The 23,405-nt window shown below is 33.2% G+C and overlaps 4 protein-coding genes and 1 pseudogene across 5 annotated transcripts in view; 3 read left to right on the plus strand and 2 right to left on the minus strand.

Annotated features, from left to right (window-relative positions):
* Positions 1 to 23,405, minus strand: part of LOC125835145 (peroxisomal membrane protein 13-like) — a 49,385-nt gene that overhangs the window by 6,771 nt on the left and 19,209 nt on the right. The window lies entirely within an intron of this gene.
* On the minus strand, positions 1,996 to 5,110 carry LOC125835148 (60S ribosomal protein L10-like; annotated as a pseudogene). Its single transcript, XR_007443394.1, has 4 exons — positions 5,068 to 5,110; positions 2,953 to 3,454; positions 2,355 to 2,436; positions 1,996 to 2,236 (listed from the first exon to the last, which is right to left on the minus strand). The product of XR_007443394.1 is annotated as a 60S ribosomal protein L10-like (transcript).
* LOC125835142 (26S proteasome regulatory subunit 6B homolog) lies at positions 5,968 to 10,475 on the plus strand. Its single transcript, XM_049514280.1, is given in 7 exon segments — positions 5,968 to 6,484; positions 7,243 to 7,342; positions 7,345 to 7,472; positions 9,287 to 9,445; positions 9,541 to 9,693; positions 9,889 to 9,972; positions 10,148 to 10,475. Coding segments are annotated over 7 exon segments (1,239 nt in total). The 5' UTR covers positions 5,968 to 6,004; the 3' UTR covers positions 10,283 to 10,475.
* LOC125835151 (ubiquitin-conjugating enzyme E2-17 kDa) lies at positions 12,920 to 17,665 on the plus strand. The gene is made up of 5 exons (XM_049514289.1): positions 12,920 to 13,080; positions 15,241 to 15,346; positions 16,191 to 16,318; positions 16,726 to 16,830; positions 17,284 to 17,665. Exons 2-5 carry the CDS (start codon positions 15,277 to 15,279, stop codon positions 17,425 to 17,427), a joined length of 447 nt encoding a protein of 148 aa, XP_049370246.1. The 5' UTR covers positions 12,920 to 13,080; positions 15,241 to 15,276; the 3' UTR covers positions 17,428 to 17,665.
* On the plus strand, positions 21,165 to 21,718 carry LOC125835149 (NEDD8-conjugating enzyme Ubc12-like). Its single transcript, XM_049514286.1, has one exon. It carries the CDS (start codon positions 21,167 to 21,169, stop codon positions 21,716 to 21,718), a length of 552 nt encoding a protein of 183 aa, XP_049370243.1. The 5' UTR covers positions 21,165 to 21,166.

A 23,405-nucleotide genomic window follows, 5' to 3' on the forward strand; every position in this document is an offset into this window, starting at 1 on the left:
ATAAAGTGATGTATCCGACTGATAAATAATGTAAAATAGGGATATTTGTAATTTGTTTAAATGGTAGGAAATTTTAGATTATATAGTAAAACATGTTGTGTATTTAAGTGATTTTTCCCTTTTTATGATGTAAAAAAATAAAAATTGAGGGTAAGGGGAAGGAAATTGAAAAGAGAATTACGAGGTGGGCAAATGAACTTTCACAAACAAAAAGTATATGAATTATTTTTTTTGAAATATACAACTTGCATTATTTGTTGTATATAGTCTGGTCAAAATAAACAATTTACATATAACTTATTTATACATTGGAATAAATAATAATTTCGCTTGAATAAACTTTAAAATTCTAAGTTTTGAAACTTATTTATGCCTATTAATGGAGCTTTTAATGAAGTTTACAACTTTGTAATAACTTACTTAATTAGATAAAGAATTCTCAAAATTTACTATAGGAGTTTGATTATACATATTTGAGCAAATATTACTGATGTTTCAATGTTTAAAGAGTAGAGCGATTAAATTTAAGGGTGTATTATGCATAGTGATTTCTAAAACTCAAATGAAGGGTTTATTGTGCAAAATGTGTGCTACGAGAGATTAGTTTATGATCGATTTAAATTTAATGGATTTAATATTTAATTGATAATGGTTTTGATTTTTTTTCCTATGACATTATCGGTTCTTAACGGTTTGAATAAACACGAAAACAATCAGATGATTAAATAAATAATGAAAAAAGAATATTAATATTTTTCAAAAGTTTTTTTAATGTTATAATTGTAAGTCTCATGTCAGCATGCGCCTTAAAAGACTAATGTCAGCGTGCGCCTTACAAGGAATATGTCAGTGTGCACCTTCCATCGACATCCATCCTTTCATTCAAATGTTGCCCTTTTGGTTTGATTTATATAGATTGGAGAACTTTTAATTAACATCAGCATCAATAATGTAAGTTGCAAATTGATTATCAAAAGAAATCATACTAAATTAACCCAAGTCATCATCATATAATTTAGTCATTCTCTTTTTTATTTTTTATGTACAAAAATAGAATATGAGTCAATTGTATTCAAACAACCCAACTCCAGGTCATTGAGTTCTTGAAGTTGTCAAGTCATTCAATAATAGATCGGATAAACATAATTTTCTAATAATCATTTGATATTTGCTCAGTAGAGACATGTCGCGGGAAGTAGAAGGTAAATGGTAGGTTGGTAAACCCTAACAATGAATCACATTCACTAGACAAGAAACTCAATTCCGCACAATTATTTCCTTGTATAATCTGAGGAAGCACATGAAAAACCAACAACACCAAAAACTGTCCAGAAATTTTTGAATAAAATCATCTCCATCGTCTGAAATAGTTTGGTTCCTGAGTGGAACCATTCAAAGATAGTACTACCATTGCTCAATAGATAATTGATAAATTGTCCATTCAATTCTTGTTCTACATTTGCAGCCTCTAAAATTGCTAATTTTATCATATTAGATGATTTGTAAAGTTTTTTCAGCACATATGAGCTTGGCTAGTTGTACAATGAGTCACTAACGGCATCATTGTTTATATTGATCAATGAAGTGTTGCTTGGATCAATTCGAACACATCCAGATTATTTCACAGGTATCTGTTATTTTACACTAGTATAGGTATCAGATGAATCTATCCCACCTAGCATTTTTCGTCTATACTAGAATCTAGAATTTAAACGCTGGTCTCGTGTATTTTTTTCTCTTAGCTGAAACGATCTCTTACATAATTGGTTGTTTAACTTAAATGGTCTCCCTCTATCCCAATTTATGTTACATACTACCAAATTATGCCACATAAATTGTGACAAAAGAAATACAAGATGATAGAAACTGAATTGCGCACACTATTGTATACTCATGATCAGCAAAAATCAAAACAGAAACAATACTGTCCAAAAATCCAATGATGCAGCTCGCATGAGTAAGAAATGAAGTAGAACGCCTAAGGGCAGCAAAATATAAAATAAAACTCATCATTCAAATAAAAGCCAATCATTATACTTTGAAAAGGCAAACGTTCAAAGGGGTAACAACTTATGTAATGGTTCAAAACTAGATAGATGATCAGGAAACAAAATTTCATTTAGCGGAAGTAGAAAGCTAAAGGCACAGATTTGTAAATTCTGCAACTTCAATTTGCAGCTTCTAGAAAAGCTCTTCCAGGTTGACGTGCAGCAAGTCGTCCATGGCAGCCAAAAAGCTGTAAAAGCATAAGAAGAAGCATTAAGATTACCCATGACACCACAGGAAAAAAGATCTGATATACAATTCCATCACAATGCAGCTTGTAATATAAATAGATTATAAATGAAACAAACCTTGGCGTTGACACCGTCTGGGACAATACGATTCTCAGATTTGTATTTCAGATAATCGGTACGGCTGAACTTAGTGAACCCCCTGCAATTAAAGCAAGCACATTAGTACTCAAAGATGCAGTGGTACATGCCTATAGAACAAATCCGATTCTAGTAAGGCTGCAAATAAAAATGCCGAGTATATTAAACATTAAAAGAGGTATAGCAAGCTAAGCTTCAAGGCACTTAACACGTTTTTGGAAAGAACGAGATCCCCCAAAGATTTACTCCCCATAACTATGTAACAAAAAGAGACCAAACGATGGTCCAAGGGACATAAATAACTGAGACATTGAAACATCGAGAGCCTGTGTGATCCATCTAGAATGAGATACTATGTGATATGAGTTGAGAATGTATCTCCCTAAACCAACCCATGACTATCAAAACCATAGATGTTAATCCTACAAAACTGCATAATTTTCATAACAAAGGAATAGCACAATGACAAGCCAATCCTTCATAACCAAACATAATTTAGTATTGGGAAATTATCTAGTCCTCAAAACCAACACAGAGACATAAAAATTAAAGGTGACTAGTGAGATAAAAGTAATACCACTTTCTGCTGACAATGATCTTTTGTCGGCCAGGGAACTTAAACTTAGCACGACGAAGAGCCTCTTAAGCATGGTTAGCATTGCCATCTTTGTAGCGAACTGAGAGCAAAACCTGACCAATAGCAACACGGGCACAGACTCCCTGTGGCTTACCAAAAGCTCCTATCATACCAGTTTGGAGCCTATCAGCCCCAGCACATGACAACATCTTGTTAATTCGCAAAACATGGAAGGGGTGAACCCTAACCCTGAGGTGGAAAGCATCATTTCCAGCAGACTTGGTCATGTACTTGTTGCAAGCAATACGAGCAGCTTCAAGTGCCTCACTTGAAACATTCTCCTTCTCCCAACTTACCAAGTGCACACAAAAAGGAAATTCATCAACTCCATTTCTCTTCATACCCACATCGTAGATCCTGATCTTTGGATCTGGGACACCACGGCAAAATCATGATTTGGGGTAAGGCTTGTTCTTAATCTGGCGGTAACACCTTGCAGGTCCTGAGAAAAGATTTCAACCCAGTTAGGGACATGCATTTGTGATGTCAATACTGAACACAAATACAAGTATCACAATTAAGGGTCAATTAATTGCAGCATCATATTATAGTTAAGAGAAAATAAGGAATAGAAACTAGCTATATCAATAATTGTCATAGCATATATCTGCAAGTTAGTGAAAATTCTCCTCATCCATAAAGAAAGTTATATCTACTACGTAGTGCAGAATAACTTGAATGTGCTATCAAAGTTACCAAGTTCAAAAAAAATAAAATAACTTGAATGTGCTATCACTAACAAAGAACAATAAATGGGGGTGAACTTTGTCATACTTGTTTCTGTTCATACACAGCAAAACTTAGTGCATATTTCAGATATATTTTTTATCATCAATTTCACCATTTACATAGATTCATCAAAAAATTAACACAAAAAAAGGAAATAAAACTTCTTTATCATAAAAAACAGTATGGGTTCTCTTTCAGGTTTATCCTCCATGAGGAGGATACTTCAGCTGTTTTTCGATGTGGTTGCAGAAAAGGGTTCGCTTTGCAAGAAATAATGAGGAAAGAGGGCAAATTTTCTATCTTTAAACTACCAATTTTATCATTTCTAGGACCAGAGATCAATAATTGGTCTAAAAAGACACATACTGTAGCAACATCATAATACTATCGGTTAAAAATTCTATCTTTAAGCAACCAATTATATCACTTGTAGAACCAGAGATAAAGTGATTGGTATCAAAAGACACGAACTGTAGCAACAAAAACATGCAACTCCCACATATTTAATAAACTTGATTAAGCTACCCAATTTTATCACTTGTAGGACTATAAGTGGAGAGATTGGACTCAAAAGACAGGAACAGATGCAACATCATAAAACTCCATTAATTATCAACTCAAATGCATCAACTAGTTACTCTTACTATCTTTAATCTCTATATGCATACTAATGTAGTATCATCAACATAATTACACCAATTAGGTATTCTTCCTATCAGAAACAACAAACAGCAAGAAGTTGATTCCAACTATATCTGGTCGTTGCTGTATGAATCTTATTCTGCTACATTTGCAGAGATAGGAATAGCTCTATAATAACTCATCTTATGAATGAGTTAAGTCTCTCTAACACTATAGGTTTTCCACATTTTACTACAAACCAATGCACAACAAGCAAAACAAACATAAACCAAATGAACTCCTCAACCAAGTAGCATCTAGAAACACGTCTAACATACACCATTTCAGTAAAATTCAAACAATAACACAAAAACTATGAACACTCGTCTTACATACAAACAAATTATGCCTCTCCAACACTACAGGTTCTCTGCATTTGCCACGAGCCAATGCACAAAAAGCAATGCTTTTTCTAACACTAGACATAAGCTGCTAAACAGAGATAAATCAAATGAACTCCTCAACCGAGAACTATCTAGAAACACATCTAACATATCGTTTCAGCAAAATTCAAACAATATCACAAAAACTATGAACATACTGATGGATTCAAATCGTTTTTTCGCAAATCAGAGAAATTATAGCTGAAACAGTAGATGAAGATGTGAATATACTTAAGAAGAGAGATTCGGAGAAAAAACTTACTTCTCCCCATGGCTAATTCTCTGTAATCGCTCTGCGGATTGAGAAACGAGATAATGAAAAAAAACCCTAGCTTAAAGTTGCTTACAGGTGAATGCATTCATTGGGCCCTATGGGCTTACATCTAGGTGGGCTTTAGGTAAAGGAAGAAGTTTTCAGGACTAGCCACTTGAGATAAGTGCACGAATATTGTTTTTATTGTCGCTATTTAACTTGTGTTTGTTTTATTTTTTGTAAGTTGCTATTTTGGAAACAACTTTGTTTGAAAATTTGTGTTTAACTTTAGCTACTTTTATCTGAAGTTTGACTTTGCGAAGATCAATCATCAAAGCATTTTTGCTTGAAGTTTGGTATGACTCAATATGACAACTTCAAACATCTTTTTGAGAACAGGAAAATGTGAGAAGAAAACAAAATATCCTAAAGTTGCTACATGTGAATACATTCGTTGGGCCTTACATGTTTATATATAGGCTTGAGTTATGTAAAAGTAAAAAAAATCAGGCTTGCCACTCTTAGAATCAACTTTTAAATAATTATTTGTATTTAGAAATTCGTTGAACAAATAGGTCACTTCTCAATTCTCATATGAAAATATCATAATATTGTCATAAATATCAATCTCTAAAAAGTAAAAATACAATATTACAAGATTATGACATGAATTTTAAACTTTTAAAAAGTGAAATCTAGAATAAACTAGAGAGTTTTCAATTTCAATTGAAAATTTTTTTGGTAAATTTTGGTCATTATTTAAACATGGATCCTTAAATATGGCTATATTCTTCAAGAATAGGGAGTAGTAAATGACCCATACCCGAGACCGAACACCCAAAAGCAAACCCACGAATTTGATATTCCCTTTTCTTGTTCCCTACTCCACTTTTATCCAACTCTCACCCCTCTTCCTTATTCTCTCTGTAATCAAACAACTCCAACAATGGCAACAGCGATGGTTCTCGACCCGAAACCCGCCGAGAAACTTCCGGCAACCCGGCCGGAAACCTCCATCACCGACGTTCCTTCCGATGGAGAAGATGACCTATACGCTAGCCTGAAATCACTTCAACGGCAACTCGAATTCATCGAGATCCAAGAGGAATATGTTAAGGACGAGCTCAAAAACCTCCGACGAGAACATTTACGGGCACAGGAAGAAGTCAAACGGATCCAGTCGGTGCCGTTAGTAATTGGACAGTTCATGGAGATGATTGATCAGAATAACGCTATTGTAGGTTCAACTACGGGTTCTAATTACTATGTTAGGATACTAAGTACGATTAATCGAGAGCTTCTTAAGCCGTCGGCTTCTGTGGCTTTGCATCGCCATTCAAATGCGCTTGTTGATGTTTTGCCACCTGAGGCTGATTCCAGTATTTCGCTGCTTAGCCAATCGGAGAAGCCTGATGTTACTTACAATGTAAGTGTTATACTTCTGAGCTGCTCAGAGTAGGGTTTTTTTTGTGCTTAAATACATTGGTTAGGGTTTCTTATTATGTGGAGTCTTTTGTGTAGGGATTGCTACTTGTTACAGTAATAATAGCAAATTAGAGGCTTTTTAAATTTCAACTTAAGGAAAATTAAGAGTCTTTCTGAATCTCATACATATTTCAGCATAGAATTCTCTTAATTTTGAATTTTGGTTATTGTAGCACCAAACTCATTGATCTCGTACAGTAGAAAGTCAATTTTCATTAGTGCAGTGACCAGCTTACTTCTGAAAACAAAAACATGTTGTTGGGTGTAAAAGAACCTCTGTAGTTATGGAGGAAATCATAATCTCCTAACAGTAATAAGTACTATGGCTTTTCTAGAGTCCTATTAATTGACTTGCTGTAAAGCTGGTAATCTGGTCAAGTGGCTTATCAGGGCCCATTCTGTATACTTGATATTAGTTTTTTTTATTAAGGACTGAAAGGAAGTAGTTCTCATGTGTGCAAAAGCTTCAATGTTCAATAAACATTTCATTCTTGTAACCTTCAAAAGCTCTTTGGGAACCTTTCTTGCAAGTAGTTACAAACTTACAATATTTCTAAAGAGATCATCTCCCAAGCTTTGTGAAGGGAGTTCTTAAGCCTTCAATAGTTTTTTTTGTTTTCGTTTCGTCCAAATTATCCACTTTTTCACAGGTCTTATTTATTTCTTAGTTTTTGAGCTTATGTTTTTTTCTAATACCAGGATATTGGAGGTTGCGACATACAAAAGCAGGAAATTCGTGAAGCTGTTGAGTTACCTCTAACTCATCATGAGTTGTACAAGCAGATCGGTATAGATCCTCCCGGGGTGTGTTGCTCTATGGTCCACCAGGCACTGGGAAAACTATGCTTGCAAAGGCTGTAGCACATCATACCACCGCTGCCTTCATAAGGGTGGTTGGCTCAGAATTTGTTCAGAAGTACTTGGGCGAGGTATGCTTGTGAACTCTTAATTTACGCATCAATATACTTTAGATCAAAGTAGCAGGATATCAGTCAGAGCTTTCAGTTTAAAGTGTTTGTATCTCATAAAAAGAGATATAGAATAGCATTTAATCTCTTTGCCTATATGGCTTTCCAATTTCATAGGTAGTAGTAACCTTGATTGGGATCGAGAATAAGGTAATTAACTAATATACTATCTCCTTTGAAGTTGAAGGACCCAACTGTGCTTTATGAAGATTCACTAGATGATCATCTAGCATAGGATACTGGTTTATTTATTTCTTGAAATTAAACATTACAAATTTAGAAACCAAACATAAGATGGTACTTTACCCAATTTCTGAATTTAAAAAGATCAATAACATCGCAAGAATTCTGTGTTCTGAGGGACATAGTCCAGCAAGTGTAGGGACACATGTACCCTTCACTTTCAATGAGTTGGCTTCAGCAAACCTATCCAATATGCAACCAAGTTAAGGACAAGTCAAAAGTAGATGATTAGCAGACCTTCACTATTGACATGTTTGCTTTAATTGGGGGTATTATAGTAATTCAACATTCATGTTTGGGAGTTCATGCTTTTAAGGTAGTATATATATATATATATATATATATATATATATATATAACTGCTCTCCCTGACGAATAAGGACTGTATTATAGTTAAGCACTTAAGGAGTTATGGTGGTATATAATCGATTTATGATGATATAGCGGCTTCAGAAGCATGTTTGAAAAAGTCAAGAGTTACAGGTTTCTTTTAAATTTGTTCAATAGCTAGGCTGGTGGGAAGTTTTTGAAGCTATGGTAAACAGTTTTTTATGCAGTAATTTACTTATTCTTGAATCCAAAATATAGTCAAAGTTCTGATGGCTTGCAGGTAAAGACGCTTTCTTGAAACAACTTAATGTCTTACTTTCAAATCAGATGAGATGCCTGACAGTCACAAGTAGTTTATAAATGTCTTGTAGTATTTGATAATGAGAGTATTTTGTATTTTATTTTATTTTTGTATTCTAGCAAAGTAGCTGACCCCTTTTCTCCCAAACTAAAGTTTTCACAGAGTTTATAAAAATGCTTTCTTTATAAAAACGTACATTCTAAATTTCTTTTGATGTTGTAACACTGCTATAGTGTCTTTCATGCCAATAATCATTTCACCTTCCTTCTCCGATTTATGAGCTAACTTGCATATCTAATGTAGTTCTGGAGGACTTCAAGTCAAGGCCTATCTCAATAGTGAATGGCTCAATACCTTTTCGTTTCTTTGATTACATTTTTCGTCAAAATACAAGACCTGTCAAGATCTTCTCACTATAAAGTAGTAACACAGAATGCCCTGGATATTCTTCCATAGATTGATTAAAATGTGGACTTCTACTTCCCTTTTCAAACAAAAAGGAAGGATAGAGACACGGGCTTCCCCTGTCTCAATCATGTTGACTAGGAGAATATCTTGTATATGATCTTTCATGTAGAATTGGCTGGAGAGACAGATCTTGATTTCTCAGTTATCAAAAAAAAAATAAAAAAATATAGTAGGATAAGTTCAGTTATGTGGACAAGCAGTCTGGTTTCAATCATGTTCGCCCCCAAGTCTTTATGCAATTTCAGATCAATTATGTCACCCCAAGTCTTTATGCAACTTCAGATCAGCTACTACTTTATTCCCTTGAGACACATTTCTCTTCTGTTTGGAGCGTGACTATCATATCATACTGTGTCCATGAAGAGTGATGAGACATCATCTGATTCTATTTAGTCTAGATTTTATCTTCTCATTTATTCACTGATTTTTTCAGGGTCCACGAATGGTTCGTGATGTCTTCCGCCTTGCCAAAGAAAATGCTCCAGCAATCATTTTTATTGATGAGGTTGATGCAATTGCTACTGCTAGGTTTGATGCTCAGACTGGAGCTGATAGAGAGGTCCAGCGTATCCTCATGGAGCTACTAAATCAGGTAGGCTTCTATTCATGTTATAAAGCAGTTCCAGAATAAACGCAAGACCCTGCATTGTTTGATGAGCCACATTTTCCTCGGTTTGTATTCTGTAGATGGATGGGTTTGACCAAACAGTGAATGTGAAAGTTATTATGGCAACCAATAGAGCCGACACACTGGACCCTGCACTTTTACGTCCTGGAAGGCTTGATCGTAAGATTGAATTTCCGTTGCCTGATAGACGTCAAAAAAGGCTCGTTTTTCAGGTGGGTTTTGGATAATCTTTATACTCATGATGTGTTCTTCTTTGTTCTCCTCTCCTAAAAAAGTAATGGAGGAAAATATTGTAGGAAGAAGTTCAGTTTGATGGATTCTTGAATGTCTTTCTGCTTCTCTGAGAGCCTTTCTGTGTTTTGTTTTATACAATGTAACAAAATTAACGCTGAATTGTTTTATGGCAGGTATGCACGGCTAAGATGAACTTAGGTGATGAGGTTGACTTGGAAGATTATGTTTCTCGCCCTGATAAAATCAGTGCTGCTGAGGTTCGTCTCTTATCTCTATATTTTTTTTGTTGATAAAACTGTGGAAATCAGGGTTCTAGTTCCAATAATCGTTCTTTGTTTTGGCTGCAACTGTTTTTTCTTCACTTCTGCAACACTAATTATTATGCTGAGGCCTTACCTTATGTGAAATGAACATGAATTGAAATATCTGCAGATTACGGCTATCTGTCAAGAAGCTGGTATGCATGCAGTGCGCAAGAATCGATATGTCATCCTTCCAAAGGACTTTGAAAAGGGTTACAGAACGAACGTGAAGAAGCCTGACACTGACTTTGAATTCTACAAGTGATTGTTGTTAAATGCTAAGCAAATACTTATTATGACATATACTATGTAAGCCCTGTATGGTTTCTTTTGTAGTTCTGAACTATTTTTGAATTTTTAGTGGCTGTTTCTAGCTTTTCAGTAAAGATGATTTGTTTCATAAAGTGTTATATGGCTGAATTTATCTGCAACACTCACAATTTCACATGATTTCTCAAGCTTTAAGTTGCTCCCATGGTGAGGGTGGTGGTTCGACCACCCGACACCATTTGTTGAGCCCTTTCCCCTGCTGCATTTACTGTCGAATTTTCTATTGCTAGAGATCTCAATTGCAGCAGCTATATGCTTTCCCTTGGTTAAATTCGACTCTTGAAGTCTTCTTTTCTTAAAGAAGAATACTACCTAAAGCAATTTGGAGTTAAAAAGTTTGTATATGGGAAGATCAACTTCCTTACCGTTCGTTCTATTAGTCTTCTGCTTTAGTGTTAAATCTGCCGAAGAAGGAGGGGTGATTGTGGGTGGGTTCTTTTTAAAATAATTTTATTTTCATTATACTCCTTCCGTCCACTTTTATTTGTCATGTTGTGTTTTTCGAAAGTTAACTTGACTAAATTTCAAAGTTAAATTAGATTGCTTTTTTTTGTTTTACCCTCCCTAGGAGCTCCCATCCCTTTTGCTCCATTCGCAACCTTCGGGTTGGAAAGTGAGGGGTGCTTACCATCCGAACAACTCTTTCTCGTCAAATTAGATTGCATTAATTTGATATTTAAACAAAAAAAAATTAGATATTCAAAAACTATACGAAAAGTACTATAAATTGTAAGTTTTTGCATATCAATATGATGTAAAATGTTGGTCAAAGTTTTTATAGTTTGATTCTAAAAAAGGATACTAGTCCTATATATACTAGTAGGAATATTTTTAAAATTATTAATTTTTTACGCGTTTTGATTTTTTTCGTTTCTTTCTTTTTGCCACGACATTCTTTTGGATGATATTAAATTCAAGTAAAATAAAATTAGGAGGGTAAATAAACGTACATGTAATTAAAATGCTTTTGTTTGAGAAAATGATATCACATACTCTCTTATAATTTGAATAATATATCATGATGCTATAAATCTTTTTAATTTAACTATTATATTCTTTTGAACTAAGTTTCCCCGGCAAAAAAATTATAAATTAAAATAACATTTATAATTTATAAATAATTGACTATAAAAATCTACCCAATGTCCATTAGCCGACTCCACCTTTTTCTCCATAATATAACTTGGAAATAGGGTCCTACAAGATTCCATTTTCCACCGAAAGAGAATAGGGTCTCTGCATTTTCATTTTTTCTTCCTTGTGGTTGGAGAATAAAGATTCCATTTTGTCCCTTTTAAGGGAAAATAAATAATTAGTAAGAAAGTAAAAGAAAAATATCGAAGAGAGGTGATTAGATAAGATATGATATAACTTTATAGCTTACTAAGAAATTATGAGCTCACAAAATCCATAACTCCATTTATAAACTTGAGCTAAGAAAAAAGAGAAAAAAAATTGTATTGATCATTATTTTGCGTGTTACATTTAAAATAAGCCTCGTGCTCAATTTACAAATATCTTTTAATTGAATCCTAACAAACTATGTTAGCTTATCATCAATTAAGCACTAATCAGTCAACAACCAGATTTATTATGTGACACAGTCAACTAATGAATCAGGTTTATTATGTGATGCACTTGCACTTGAACGCTTATCAAAGATATGATTTTAGATTAAAAAATTATGGGGATAATAGGTAGAATAGAGGATTAATTAGGTAGTTGAAAATTACCTCACTTAATCAGACGTACTAGCGATCATAGTTTTCAAAATTTTAAATTTACAAATTTTAGATTAAACATCATTTTTAGATATTAAGGACTAGTTCATTGTCTTCAATGATAATAAAGACAATAATTGGTGAAACTTTTCCCACGTACGAATTTTTTTATTCATAGGTGATATTGGTACTTTATAGCATAATATAGTTATGAGTTTAAAAATTGGATTAAACACATGATTAAATTAAGTAATGATATGTGAAAGAAAAGATATATCAGATTTAACTCAATATCAAACATCTTATTTGTAATGGTGATAAATCAAACAATTTACAACATTTTTGAGTATACTATCACACTGTTAAAAAATCCTCCTAACTTTAGAATCACATGAACATAAGTTAGGCCGCAATTAGATTGAACAATGACAAAGCTTAATTGCTTACACAAGATTTATATAAACAAAAGTTGGCTAAATTAGAAGACATAGTACATAAACATAACCCTTAATTTGGTTTCAACGAATAACTATGCACTTCAACTTTGAGTGTGCACAAATAGACACTTTAACTTGTATTAAATTAAACAAGTAGACACATGTGTCCTACATGACATAATACATGTAGAACGCCATGTAGGACATGAAATTGTCACGTAGAATAAATATGTATATTTGTTCAAAATCATAATTACCCGCAAACGCTAACATCCCGAAAGGCAAGAAACCCTATGGTTAGGAAAATAAATAAATAGAGCAACGTATAAAAAGGTGGCGTTAGCGTTGATCATACGCCAAAATTATGACTTGTACAAGAGGATTCTAGAAACTGGACCCTACTGAATACTTCCTTTATAACACTCCAATTTCCCATTTTATTCTTCTCTTCTTCCATTTCTTCCAAACTACTCTGCTATTGGCTCAAAAATATCCTTTTCCACCTCTGCAATCTCCGTCTCCTTCAATTTCAACTCAAGCAAATCCACCTCTCTAACCAGTTTCATCACTTTCAGGTACTTCAAAATTCACAGATCTAGTTTTTGTTTTAGACAGTTTTGGATAGCTAATTCCATGATTTTGAGTGAGTTGATTCTGAGTTACTAAATTTATTACTGTATGTGCAATTTTTTAACTGTTAGTTTTATATGTACAGTATTATGTGATGAGCTGTAGGAAGAATTTGTATATGGATATCAACTCGAATGTATGGTTTATTTGAGGAATGAAGCAGATCTAAGTTTTTTTTTGGTTATTAGCAATTAATTAGTTTTTGGATAACGTCTTAGTTGCTAATTCGGGATTTAGAGTCGGTGGATTAGGAGCTAGTTAAGTTAATTGTATGTGCAGTTTTTTTGTATTAATGTTTACATATACAAAATTGTGTGATGAGCTGAAGGAAGTAGTATATGTTTATCCACTCGAATTAGGCGGATCTAGCTTCTTTGAATTTTTTTGAATAGGTCTGGATAGCTAATTCCAGGATTTAGTGTGAGTTGATTCTGAGCTACTAAATTTTACTATATGTGCAATTTTTAGTAGTAGTTTTACATATACAGTATTGTGTTATGAGCTGAAGGCAGAATTTGTATATGGATGTCCACTTGAATGTACGGTTTTATTTATGGAATGAAGCAGATCTAGGTTTTTTGGCTATTAGCAATTAATTAGTTTTAGCTGCAAATTCGGGATTTACAGTCGGTGGATTAAGAGCTAGTAAAGTTAATTGTATGTGCAATTTTTTAATACTAATTTTTACATATACAAAATTGTTTGATGAGCTGAAGGAAGTATTTGTATATATCTATCCACTTGAATTAGGCAGATCTAGCTTCTTCTTTTCTTTTGTTTTTTTGAATTTTTTAAACAGTTTTGGATATCTAATTCCAGGATTTAGAGTGAGTTGATTCTGAGCTACTAAGTTTTACTATATGTGCAATTTTTTAAACATTAGTTTTACATGTATAATTTTGTGTCATGAGCTGAAGGCAGAATTTGTATATGGATTTCCACTAGCATGTATGATTTTATTTAAGAAATTGAAGCAAATCTATGTTGTTTTTTGCTATTAACAATTGATTAGTTTTTGGATACGTCTTAGTGGCTAATTCGGGATGTAGAGTCAGTGGATTAAGAGCTAGTAAAGTTAATTGTTTGTGCAATTTTATAATATTAATATTTACATATACAAAATTGTGTTATGAGCTGAAGGAAGTATTGTATATATCTATCCACTTGAATTAGGCAGATCTTGCATTTTTATTTTATTTTTGTTCAATTTTTTAAACAGTTTTTGATAGTTAATTCCATGATTTAGTGAGTTGATTCTGAGCTACTAAATTTTACTATATGTGCAATTTTTTAATATTCTTTTTATGTGTACAATTTTGTGTCACGACCTGAAGGCAGTATTTCTATATGTTCCACTCGAATGTATGATTTTATTTGATGAATGAAGCAGATCTATTTTTTTTTATAATTAACAATTAATTTGTTTTTGGGTACGTCTTAGCTCTGCTAATTTGGGATTTAGAGCTAGTAAAGTTAATTGTATGTGCAATTTTTTAATATTATTCTTTGCATATACAAAATTGTGTCTGAAGTAGTAGTTGTATATATTTTCCTACTGGAATGTATGATTTTATTTAAGGAATGAAGCAGATCTAATTTTTTTAGTTATTAGCAATTAATTAAGTTTTTGGATAACGCCTTAGCTGCAAATTCGGGATTTAGAGTCAGTGGATTCAGAGTTAGTAAGCTAATTGTATGTGCAATTTTTTAATATTATATTTTACATATACAAAAATTGTGTGATGAGCTGATGGAAGTATATCTATCCACTAGAATGTGTGGTTTTGTTCAGAAAATTAAACAGATCTATGATTTTTTTTATGAACAATCAATTAGATCCTATGTTACTTTTAAGGTTTATAGTTGGTGAATTTTGAGTGAGGTTTATTATATTAAAAAGAATTGTATGTAATGTGTTTGTCTTTATGAATTTGTGATGAGCTGAAAGTAGTGGGTGTGATAGGCGTGATATTAATAGCTTAGATCTGCGCTTGATTTATGTGTTATTATTTTTATTTTGCTGTGGTTTGCTTTTTCTTGGTTGTTGCTTTTGTGGAATTTGAAGATCTATGGTTTGTGGTAAAAGGTTTTCATTTGAATATCAGGTCAGGGTTTGCAGTTGAAGGTACGGGGGCTAATTGATGGCGTCGAAGAGGATATTGAAGGAGCTCAAGGATCTGCAGAAGGATCCTCCCACATCATGCAGTGCTGGTAATTTAGCTGAACTATTTATTCCATTGTTCAATTTATTGGCTTTCTGGAGTTATGTTTTCTTAGCCAACGGAACTATAGGTCCCTACTCATGTATTGATGATAGTGTCCTTGTTTTAGGGTGTTTGGGTTGGACTCTACCATATAAAAAATGGATCTTCCATCTTCTCTTTGCAGATAATGGCTCGGAGTAACTTTTAGCAGATATGTCAAATATAGTAAATAATTACCTTAGTTGCTGGTGAAGCTATCTGCTCTTTGATTTAATAAGCAGTATGGCATGGTAAAGATGTCCGTGAAATAACATCATTTATGTTATTCATTGTTCCATTCTGATTTGTGCATTCCAGTTGAATACACATCATTTTGCACTATTTGGTCACTCTAGTCTCTAGCAACTCTTTTTGTCGCGCTCTTTGCCATGAGGATACAAGATGTCATTGATGGCAATTAATATGTGAAGAATGGTACCTCAAGTTGTGTGTCATTCTTTCTTGTGCTTCACTTTTCCTTCATTCTCAGCTTGATTGACATTACAATTCCTAACTGGCCTCCTAGGGGTTGTATTATTCTCTATGGATTGGATAGGCGTTAAAGATGATGTTGTTTTGATGCTTCCTCCAGTATGGATTTTGTCTTGTTCTGCTCCTCTTTCATCTGTGAATAACAAAAATTATTAAGATGGAAAGGAGGTCATGGTGGCTATGCTGTCATTGATTGCGACCTTTGTGGAATGTTATTATGTATAAGGGAATGCACTCCAGATGTTCACTTTTCTATTTTCAGTGACCACCTGGTAGAAACTTTTATGCTCATATTCACTAGCATATTTGGCTTCATACAGGTCCAGTGGCAGAGGATATGTTCCATTGGCAAGCAACAATCATGGGGCCTACAGATAGCCCTTATGCTGGAGGTGTATTTTTGGTTTCAATTCATTTCCCTCCAGATTATCCTTTTAAGCCTCCAAAGGTATACTTCAACTCCAGAATATCCCTGGTCTTCACTTATGTGTTCACTACTTTGTTTTTTCTATTGAGGAGGAGAGTGATCATTTTGCTTGCATTTGCTCATATGTTGGAGCCTTAGTAAAGCCATCTCAAATATGAGTTTTTTAAAACATTTCTTGCAGAAGCAGTACAGCTTTTGTTTGTGTAGGTCTGACCTTCAGTTCTTGTTATTTACTTGTCTCTTTAATTTTATTAACAACTAAGGAGCTAGCATCAGTTTGCTGTTAGAACAAGTTAACCTGTATCTGGATATTAAGTGTGTTGTCTACTTGTCTTTTTTGAGCACTTTTATGAATTGTCTAAATGAAGTTCTCTTCATTGTAATAATCTGAGGTGGTGATTTTACAAATGATATTTTTGCTGTTTCAGGTTGCCTTCAGAACTAAGGTTTTCCATCCCAACATCAATAGCAATGGAAGTATTTGTCTGGATATTCTTAAGGAGCAGTGGAGTCCAGCATTAACCATATCCAAGGTTTGGAGCTTAACCTTTCTTTTCATTGCCCCGATTTAACACTGCTTTTTGGGTCTTGAATTGCTCTCTACAAAAATCCAAAGTCCATATTGATACCTGTAAGTTCTCAAGGATGATTCTGCTATTGAAAATTAAGTTAATCAGCATAGGTCTCCCTACTCTCGTATTTTTGATGCAGCTGACTTATTTTCTAGACAAGTGAAGTTTTGAAATGTTCCATTTCAAGTGAAGTGAGGTTAACTGTCTTTTTTCTTGCAACTGCAACTTTTAATTACTCCTTCCAAAGCTTTCCCTTTTGTTCTTGACCCTTCCTTTTGTGCAAAGAGTTCTCCCTTCAGAAATATTCAAATCTTAAAAAAGGTTTTCTACCACTCAAATTTTGTGCAACGTATCTCTTTTTCCCGTTTTGAGTTACCTTTGGGTGAAAAGGTGTAACCAACAATATGCTTGCAGGTCCTGCTGTCCATCTGCTCTCTGTTGACAGACCCAAACCCAGATGATCCTCTTGTACCTGAAATTGCTCACATGTACAAGACTGACAGGGCCAAATACGAAACCACTGCCCGTAGCTGGACTCAGAAATACGCAATGGGATGATGCACAAAATTGTCTCCAGGCATGTCTGGGACTTTTGTAACAGCAATGTCTTATTGTGCTTGGGGTGAATGAATAAATTCCGTGAAAGAACTTGGTTACTTCTTATTCTCCCTTCATGTGGGTTGTCAAGGGAACGGTGTTTTCAATTTGTGAATATCTATTTGATGACTAGTAAGGGAGAAACTGCAATGTACGTAATTCTACTTTGTTTGCCAGTTTGACATGCGCCTTTCCCCTAGTTCTGCTAATTTGTCTGACAAATATGGTGAGATCTTTGAATTTTAGGGTTGATTCACAATTATCAACCTGAAGTCTCATCTGGTACCATTGTTGAAAATGGAAATGGAGATAACAAGCTATTTTATTATTACGAGAATATGTTACGAGTGTTATATACCTTTTGGTCATGCGCCATTGTATTGAGGGTCTACTGAAATCAACTTTTCTATTGCACAAAGATAGGGATAAGGTATAGGGGCAAGATGTGGTTAGATCCTCTCCTCTCCTCTTGTTTGATAATATTGCGAGTGTCTGCCTGTCTTGAAGTGCAGCTAAAAACGTTTACTCAAGTTAACTGGTGAATAGCTTGAGAAATTTTGCTTTATGCCTAGTACAATGAAGTTGAGTTTGTGCGAGACACGAAATTCTTTATTGATAGGACATTTAACGGTATTTGTTCATTAGGGGTTTTAGTAGAGTAAAACTAGCACACAAAATGTTTGGTGATTTGTTCATTTGATCAAAGCCTTAGTGACTAAAGCTAGTGTTTGTGGAAGGTTTCTAAGAAGTACGTTATGGGAGTAAACACATGATCTTTCGACTCTATGTTATTATATCAAAGATCATTTAGTTATTTTTTGTCTTTTTTAAAAAAAATATATTTAAGAAGTTGCTCAACAAAAGTAATTCTGAACCTTGGGATAATTGTTTTTTTTTTTAATCGGATGTGCCCGTAGGGACTTGGATGATTAGTTGACCCAGGTTATTTTTGTGCAAGTCATAAAACCATAGTTGCCTTGAGGCATATTCCAATGATATACTCAATGCAAGTATTTTCTTCTTTCTCATAAACTTTAATCACCTAATAAAATGATATTAAAGGATTATAGGTTGACAAATATTAGAAAAATCTTTTGTAGGAAGAAAAAAAGAAGAGAGAAATATTATTAGATTACTATGCATACAAAAGAAAAGGTGACTGACTCCTTCACACATGAGAAATCAGTCTAAACTGTCTCCAAAGGAAACAAATAAAGTACATAATTTTGATGTCTATAATACATAATACTTGTTGCTTCTTTTATTCTATTTGATTGCTATATATGTGTAATATAAAGAGACGATAAGTTGATGCTGATTTGAACCCTAGTGGGGGTAAAAACTTGTTCCACTAAAACCTGCAATGTGCATGAAGGAATTAGTAGAAATATCAAGTACAAAAACAAATTTAATATATTTTATTAGAATAAAAATTATAAAAAGAGATGTTTAAAAATCTTCATGTGTAATTTATGAATGGATACACTACACTCTATATATTATCAGCGTATAAAAATTAATCTGTTAAACAAAAAAAAGAAAGACCTTGTGAGGTGTTGCAACCAATATCGATGGTATCGTAGATATGTTTAATAGTGGCCTTGTTCGCGAACCAAAAATGGCGTTTGACATGATGAATGCAATCGAGTACTCCTTTAGTATAATCTCCACAGCCTCCTTTTACACAAAATTGTTTGCCTTCTTCATTTGTTACATTTAGCCATCCAGACATTGTGAGTGTATGCTTTTTTGAACAAATTGGAGATGTCTGCATATAATATGAAAAAAATTTTAGTATAAAACAGCAAGTTGAATTAAAATGTAGACCCAAACTCATTGCAAGTCTAATTATGATAATAAGTCAATATTAGTTTAATAAAATTCTGCGTGCATCACTGAATCTAAAGGAGAGATGAAGCTAACAACTTACATTTAGCAAGCAGAAATAGGCACTTCTCCACTGCTCAAATGGTGCCAAATTCACATTTCCTGTGGGGTGTTTCCTATCTGATGAATGAAATAAGACATGTTAAAACTTATAGTAATATTTTCTCATGCATAATACATAACCTGCTCTTTAATTTGGTTTTAGCCGAAATCTATATCTTTCAATTTTGGGTGTGCACTAGGAGACACTTAAATTTATATAAAGATCAACAAGTAGATACACCCATCTTGCGTGATGTTTTACAAATCAGTTCGAGTGTATCTCACACGAACGTAAGATGATTGTGTCTACTTGTTAAACTTTATATAAATTAAAGTGTCAGCTTGTACATACTCAAAGTTGAAGGACAAAAAATGTCAGTTGAGGTCAAATTAAAAGGCACGTTTATGTATTATTTCTTTCTTAAACACAAAATGAATACGCAAGAAAGGGATCTTGAAATTTTATGTATACTTTCAGCACTAACACCAGACATCACTAAGAAAATGCCCAAAAATAAGCTTAGTATCCCAATTCTTCTTCCATAACTCTGAGAATTTTCCATAGTTTTTAAAGAGAAAAAAACAAATTCTAAATCTCAAGATAATGAAGAAGTTCTAATTACAAGAATGTCTTAGTTTCTTAATCCATAATTAGAGTTTTATATCTAGAAAGGAAGAAGCATTGGAGAGGGGATTTTTCTTAGTAAAATAGGTAATATGCTGAGAATATAAAGTGAGTTGAGAAAAACAAGAACAAGATGTAGGAAAATTAAGTTTTTGTTGTTTTATGTTGGAGAAAAAAAGACAAAAATCTTCATTGGACTAACCGAGATATTAATTTATAATTATAGTGGAGTACCGGTAAGTATTCCTTGATTCTTAATTTGAGGTTTTAGGTTCGAACATCGTTTATGATGTTGCTTTTGTTAAGGAATGTTTTATCTCTATGTGAAATTTTCTGACACAAAGTCGGATTAAATCGAGCTGCAATACAACTATTAAACAACAACTATTGAAAAACAGTTCAGTAATATGTTTTGAGTCTCAACTTCTAGGTAAACCATCTAGCTCTCAATTCTCCATCTAAATCACCCAACAAGTCATAAATAATACGAAAAAGGACTAAAAATACCCTCAATTTGATTCATCATTACCTTTATTTAACCTATTGATCCACTAATGCCCCTATCATTTTTTCATGTCTCATATTTGATCAAATGAATGGATATTGGGTTATTATTATAAGTATAAATAGGAGAGTGTCATGTCATATGAATTTTACATCATGTTATTGTTTATTTTAGGGGCAAATATAAGCCAAGAAATAACGATCGTAGCATTAACGGATCAATAGATTAACTCAGGGCAATAGTGAACCTAATCAAATAGGTTATGGATAATTCAACCCTATCCACAAATACTAACATGAATTTATACACATACATAAAATTCATTCGAAACACAAATACTAAAAATCGAAGGTTGGTTATTACATTTTCATTATGAAACAAATATTAATTTGGAGTACGAAAAGAATGATTTATTTATTACAACAAGAAAATAATATTTAAATGTTTTTATCTATTGCCAAATGTCCATTCCCCGTAAATTCCACTAATGACTCGGTCACATTCACAACTCCATCCACAACTCCAAAAAAACAAAAAAAAAAAAAAACATAACCCGATAAATATTGCGAATTTCCTCAAACAACTTATCTTATTTAATTAAACTCGTACGTAATTAACATCTTAAACAAAATTACTTAATCATGATTAATTTAATCAAAGTTAGAGAAAAACAAAGGGAAGCTGCTGAAAATGCTGGATCAAAATCAACAATTAAAGAACAAACAGCCTCAGAATTACGTGTTCATAGAGATATTAGTGAATTAACTTTACCACCAATTTGTAAAATTGAATTTCCAAATGGAAAAGATGATCTTATGAATTTTGAAGTTGCAATTAAACCTGATGAAGGTTATTATCATGATGGTGAATTTCCATTTACATTTGAAATTCCAATACTTTATCCACATGATGCACCAAAAGTTAAGTGCAAAATCAAAGTTTATCATCCAAATATTGATTATGATGGAAATGTTTGTCTTAATATTCTTAGAGAAGATTGGAAACCTGTTTTGAATATTAATGCTGTTATTTATGGTTTGGTTCATTTGTTTACTGAACCTAATCATGAAGATCCACTTAATCCTGAAGCAGCTGATGAATTAAGAGATAATCCAAGATCGTTTGAATCCAACGTTAGGAGTGCTATGTGGGGAGAAAGTGTGCATGGCTTGACTTATGATCGTATCCTATAATGTGTTTTTAAATAATATTTTTATTGATATTTCAAGTACTAAAGTTTAGCTTATATAGTTTGGAATGTGTATTTATGTTTGCGTTTTATTATTTGAAATATAATTTGATAAGGAGTTTTTTTTGTTTGTATTCACTTTTTTTCAACTTAGCTTTAAATACTTTCTTTATTTTTTTGGGTTCTATATATCAATTGATTCTTACTCGAATGCCTAATGATGGTAGAGTGAAAGATAGATTTAAAGCTCGATTAGTGGTAAAATGATACAACAAATTGAACGAGTGGATTTAGAGGATACTTTTAATTCAATTGTTAATGCCACAACAACTCGTATTGTGCTATCATTTGTAACGGTTAAATAATGGTCTCTTTGTTAGTTAGATATAAAAAAATGCATTTTTGCATGTTGGAGGTCTCAAGTTTGAAATTCCTTGCTAGTGAAAGAAAGGGTTTGTCTTTTGGGTCGAGGTCGTCTCATCGGGCTTGCCTAGTGCGGGTTATCTCTCCTATGTGGTTTGCGAGCTATTGTTCCATGTGCGCACCGAAATGGTAGCGAATGCGGGGTTCCCTAAAAAAAAAAAAAACCAAATGGACGAAGAAAATTAGCTCCATTTGGACATCGCTAGAGGTTCTACACTAGAGTTGGATGTAATTATTTAGTGTTCTACTATATTTTGTATACGAGATATGTGTTTTAATAGACGTTTGAATGTTGTTTTTAGAAATTCAAAAAAAAAATGATGACTAAAAAGTCTATTTTTATTAAATTTTAGCTCCAAATAAATACAATGAAGCAAAAAACAATACAACTAAAAACTTGTTATGACTGAAAAATTACAGTTGTAAAAACTCTATTTTCTTAATTTTTTTAAAAATACTCCTAAGGAACATAAAACAAACAAAATCCCTAAAAATAAAATATTTAGCTGATTTTGTTATCAACTATCTCAAGATTGTAGCCTCAATCCTTAGGTGAGTTTTAGCACTTTTTGTTGAATTTGATACCATAGAGTTCCTTTACGACACCTAACCACTCACTCTCTTAACAACAATCATATGCAACTAATCGCTAGCACAATTTAAATATCTGAATAAAACGCTCACAAAGAAATAACATGTAAGGCAATGTTATTATGAGATACATGAAGCATCCAATTAAACGTTGATATACTCCTTCAGGATCTGTGACACTGTTGAGTTATCCTACATCGAATAAAAAGAGATATTGGATGGTCTCTTGAGTTAGCTTTTAAGGCTAAGTCAGACTCAAAATTCACTCTTTACATACACTGATATAATTACCTTCACAAGTCATAAAATACCAAATGAAACTACGATGAGTCCCATTTACACAAAATGAGTCCCTCAACTCAAAACGACCTAATAGATCATAGTAACATTTATGTTTTATAACTACAAAAAAAATACATGATTAAAGAACAAAGTATAATTATTTATGGAGGGTTAGTTGAGGATATGACAAAAAAAATAATTGTAATTAGTAGTAGCTGGCAAATTCAACCATTTCCCCAGCTTGAATCTCGTTCAATCCATAAGCACGTGCAATCCCATCCCCAACTGAGACAATTCGACCGATTTCATCCACTTGAAAATTCGTGTAGCTTTAATACATGGTTAAATATTAATTTCCACAAAATGCAAATTCCATTAATTCCTCTAATGACTCG

The sequence above is a fragment of the Solanum verrucosum genome, unplaced genomic scaffold (assembly GCF_900185275.1).
Source record: "Solanum verrucosum unplaced genomic scaffold, falcon-dt-bn FXZP01000220.1, whole genome shotgun sequence".
In the NCBI taxonomy this organism is placed as follows: Eukaryota; Viridiplantae; Streptophyta; class Magnoliopsida; order Solanales; family Solanaceae; genus Solanum; species Solanum verrucosum.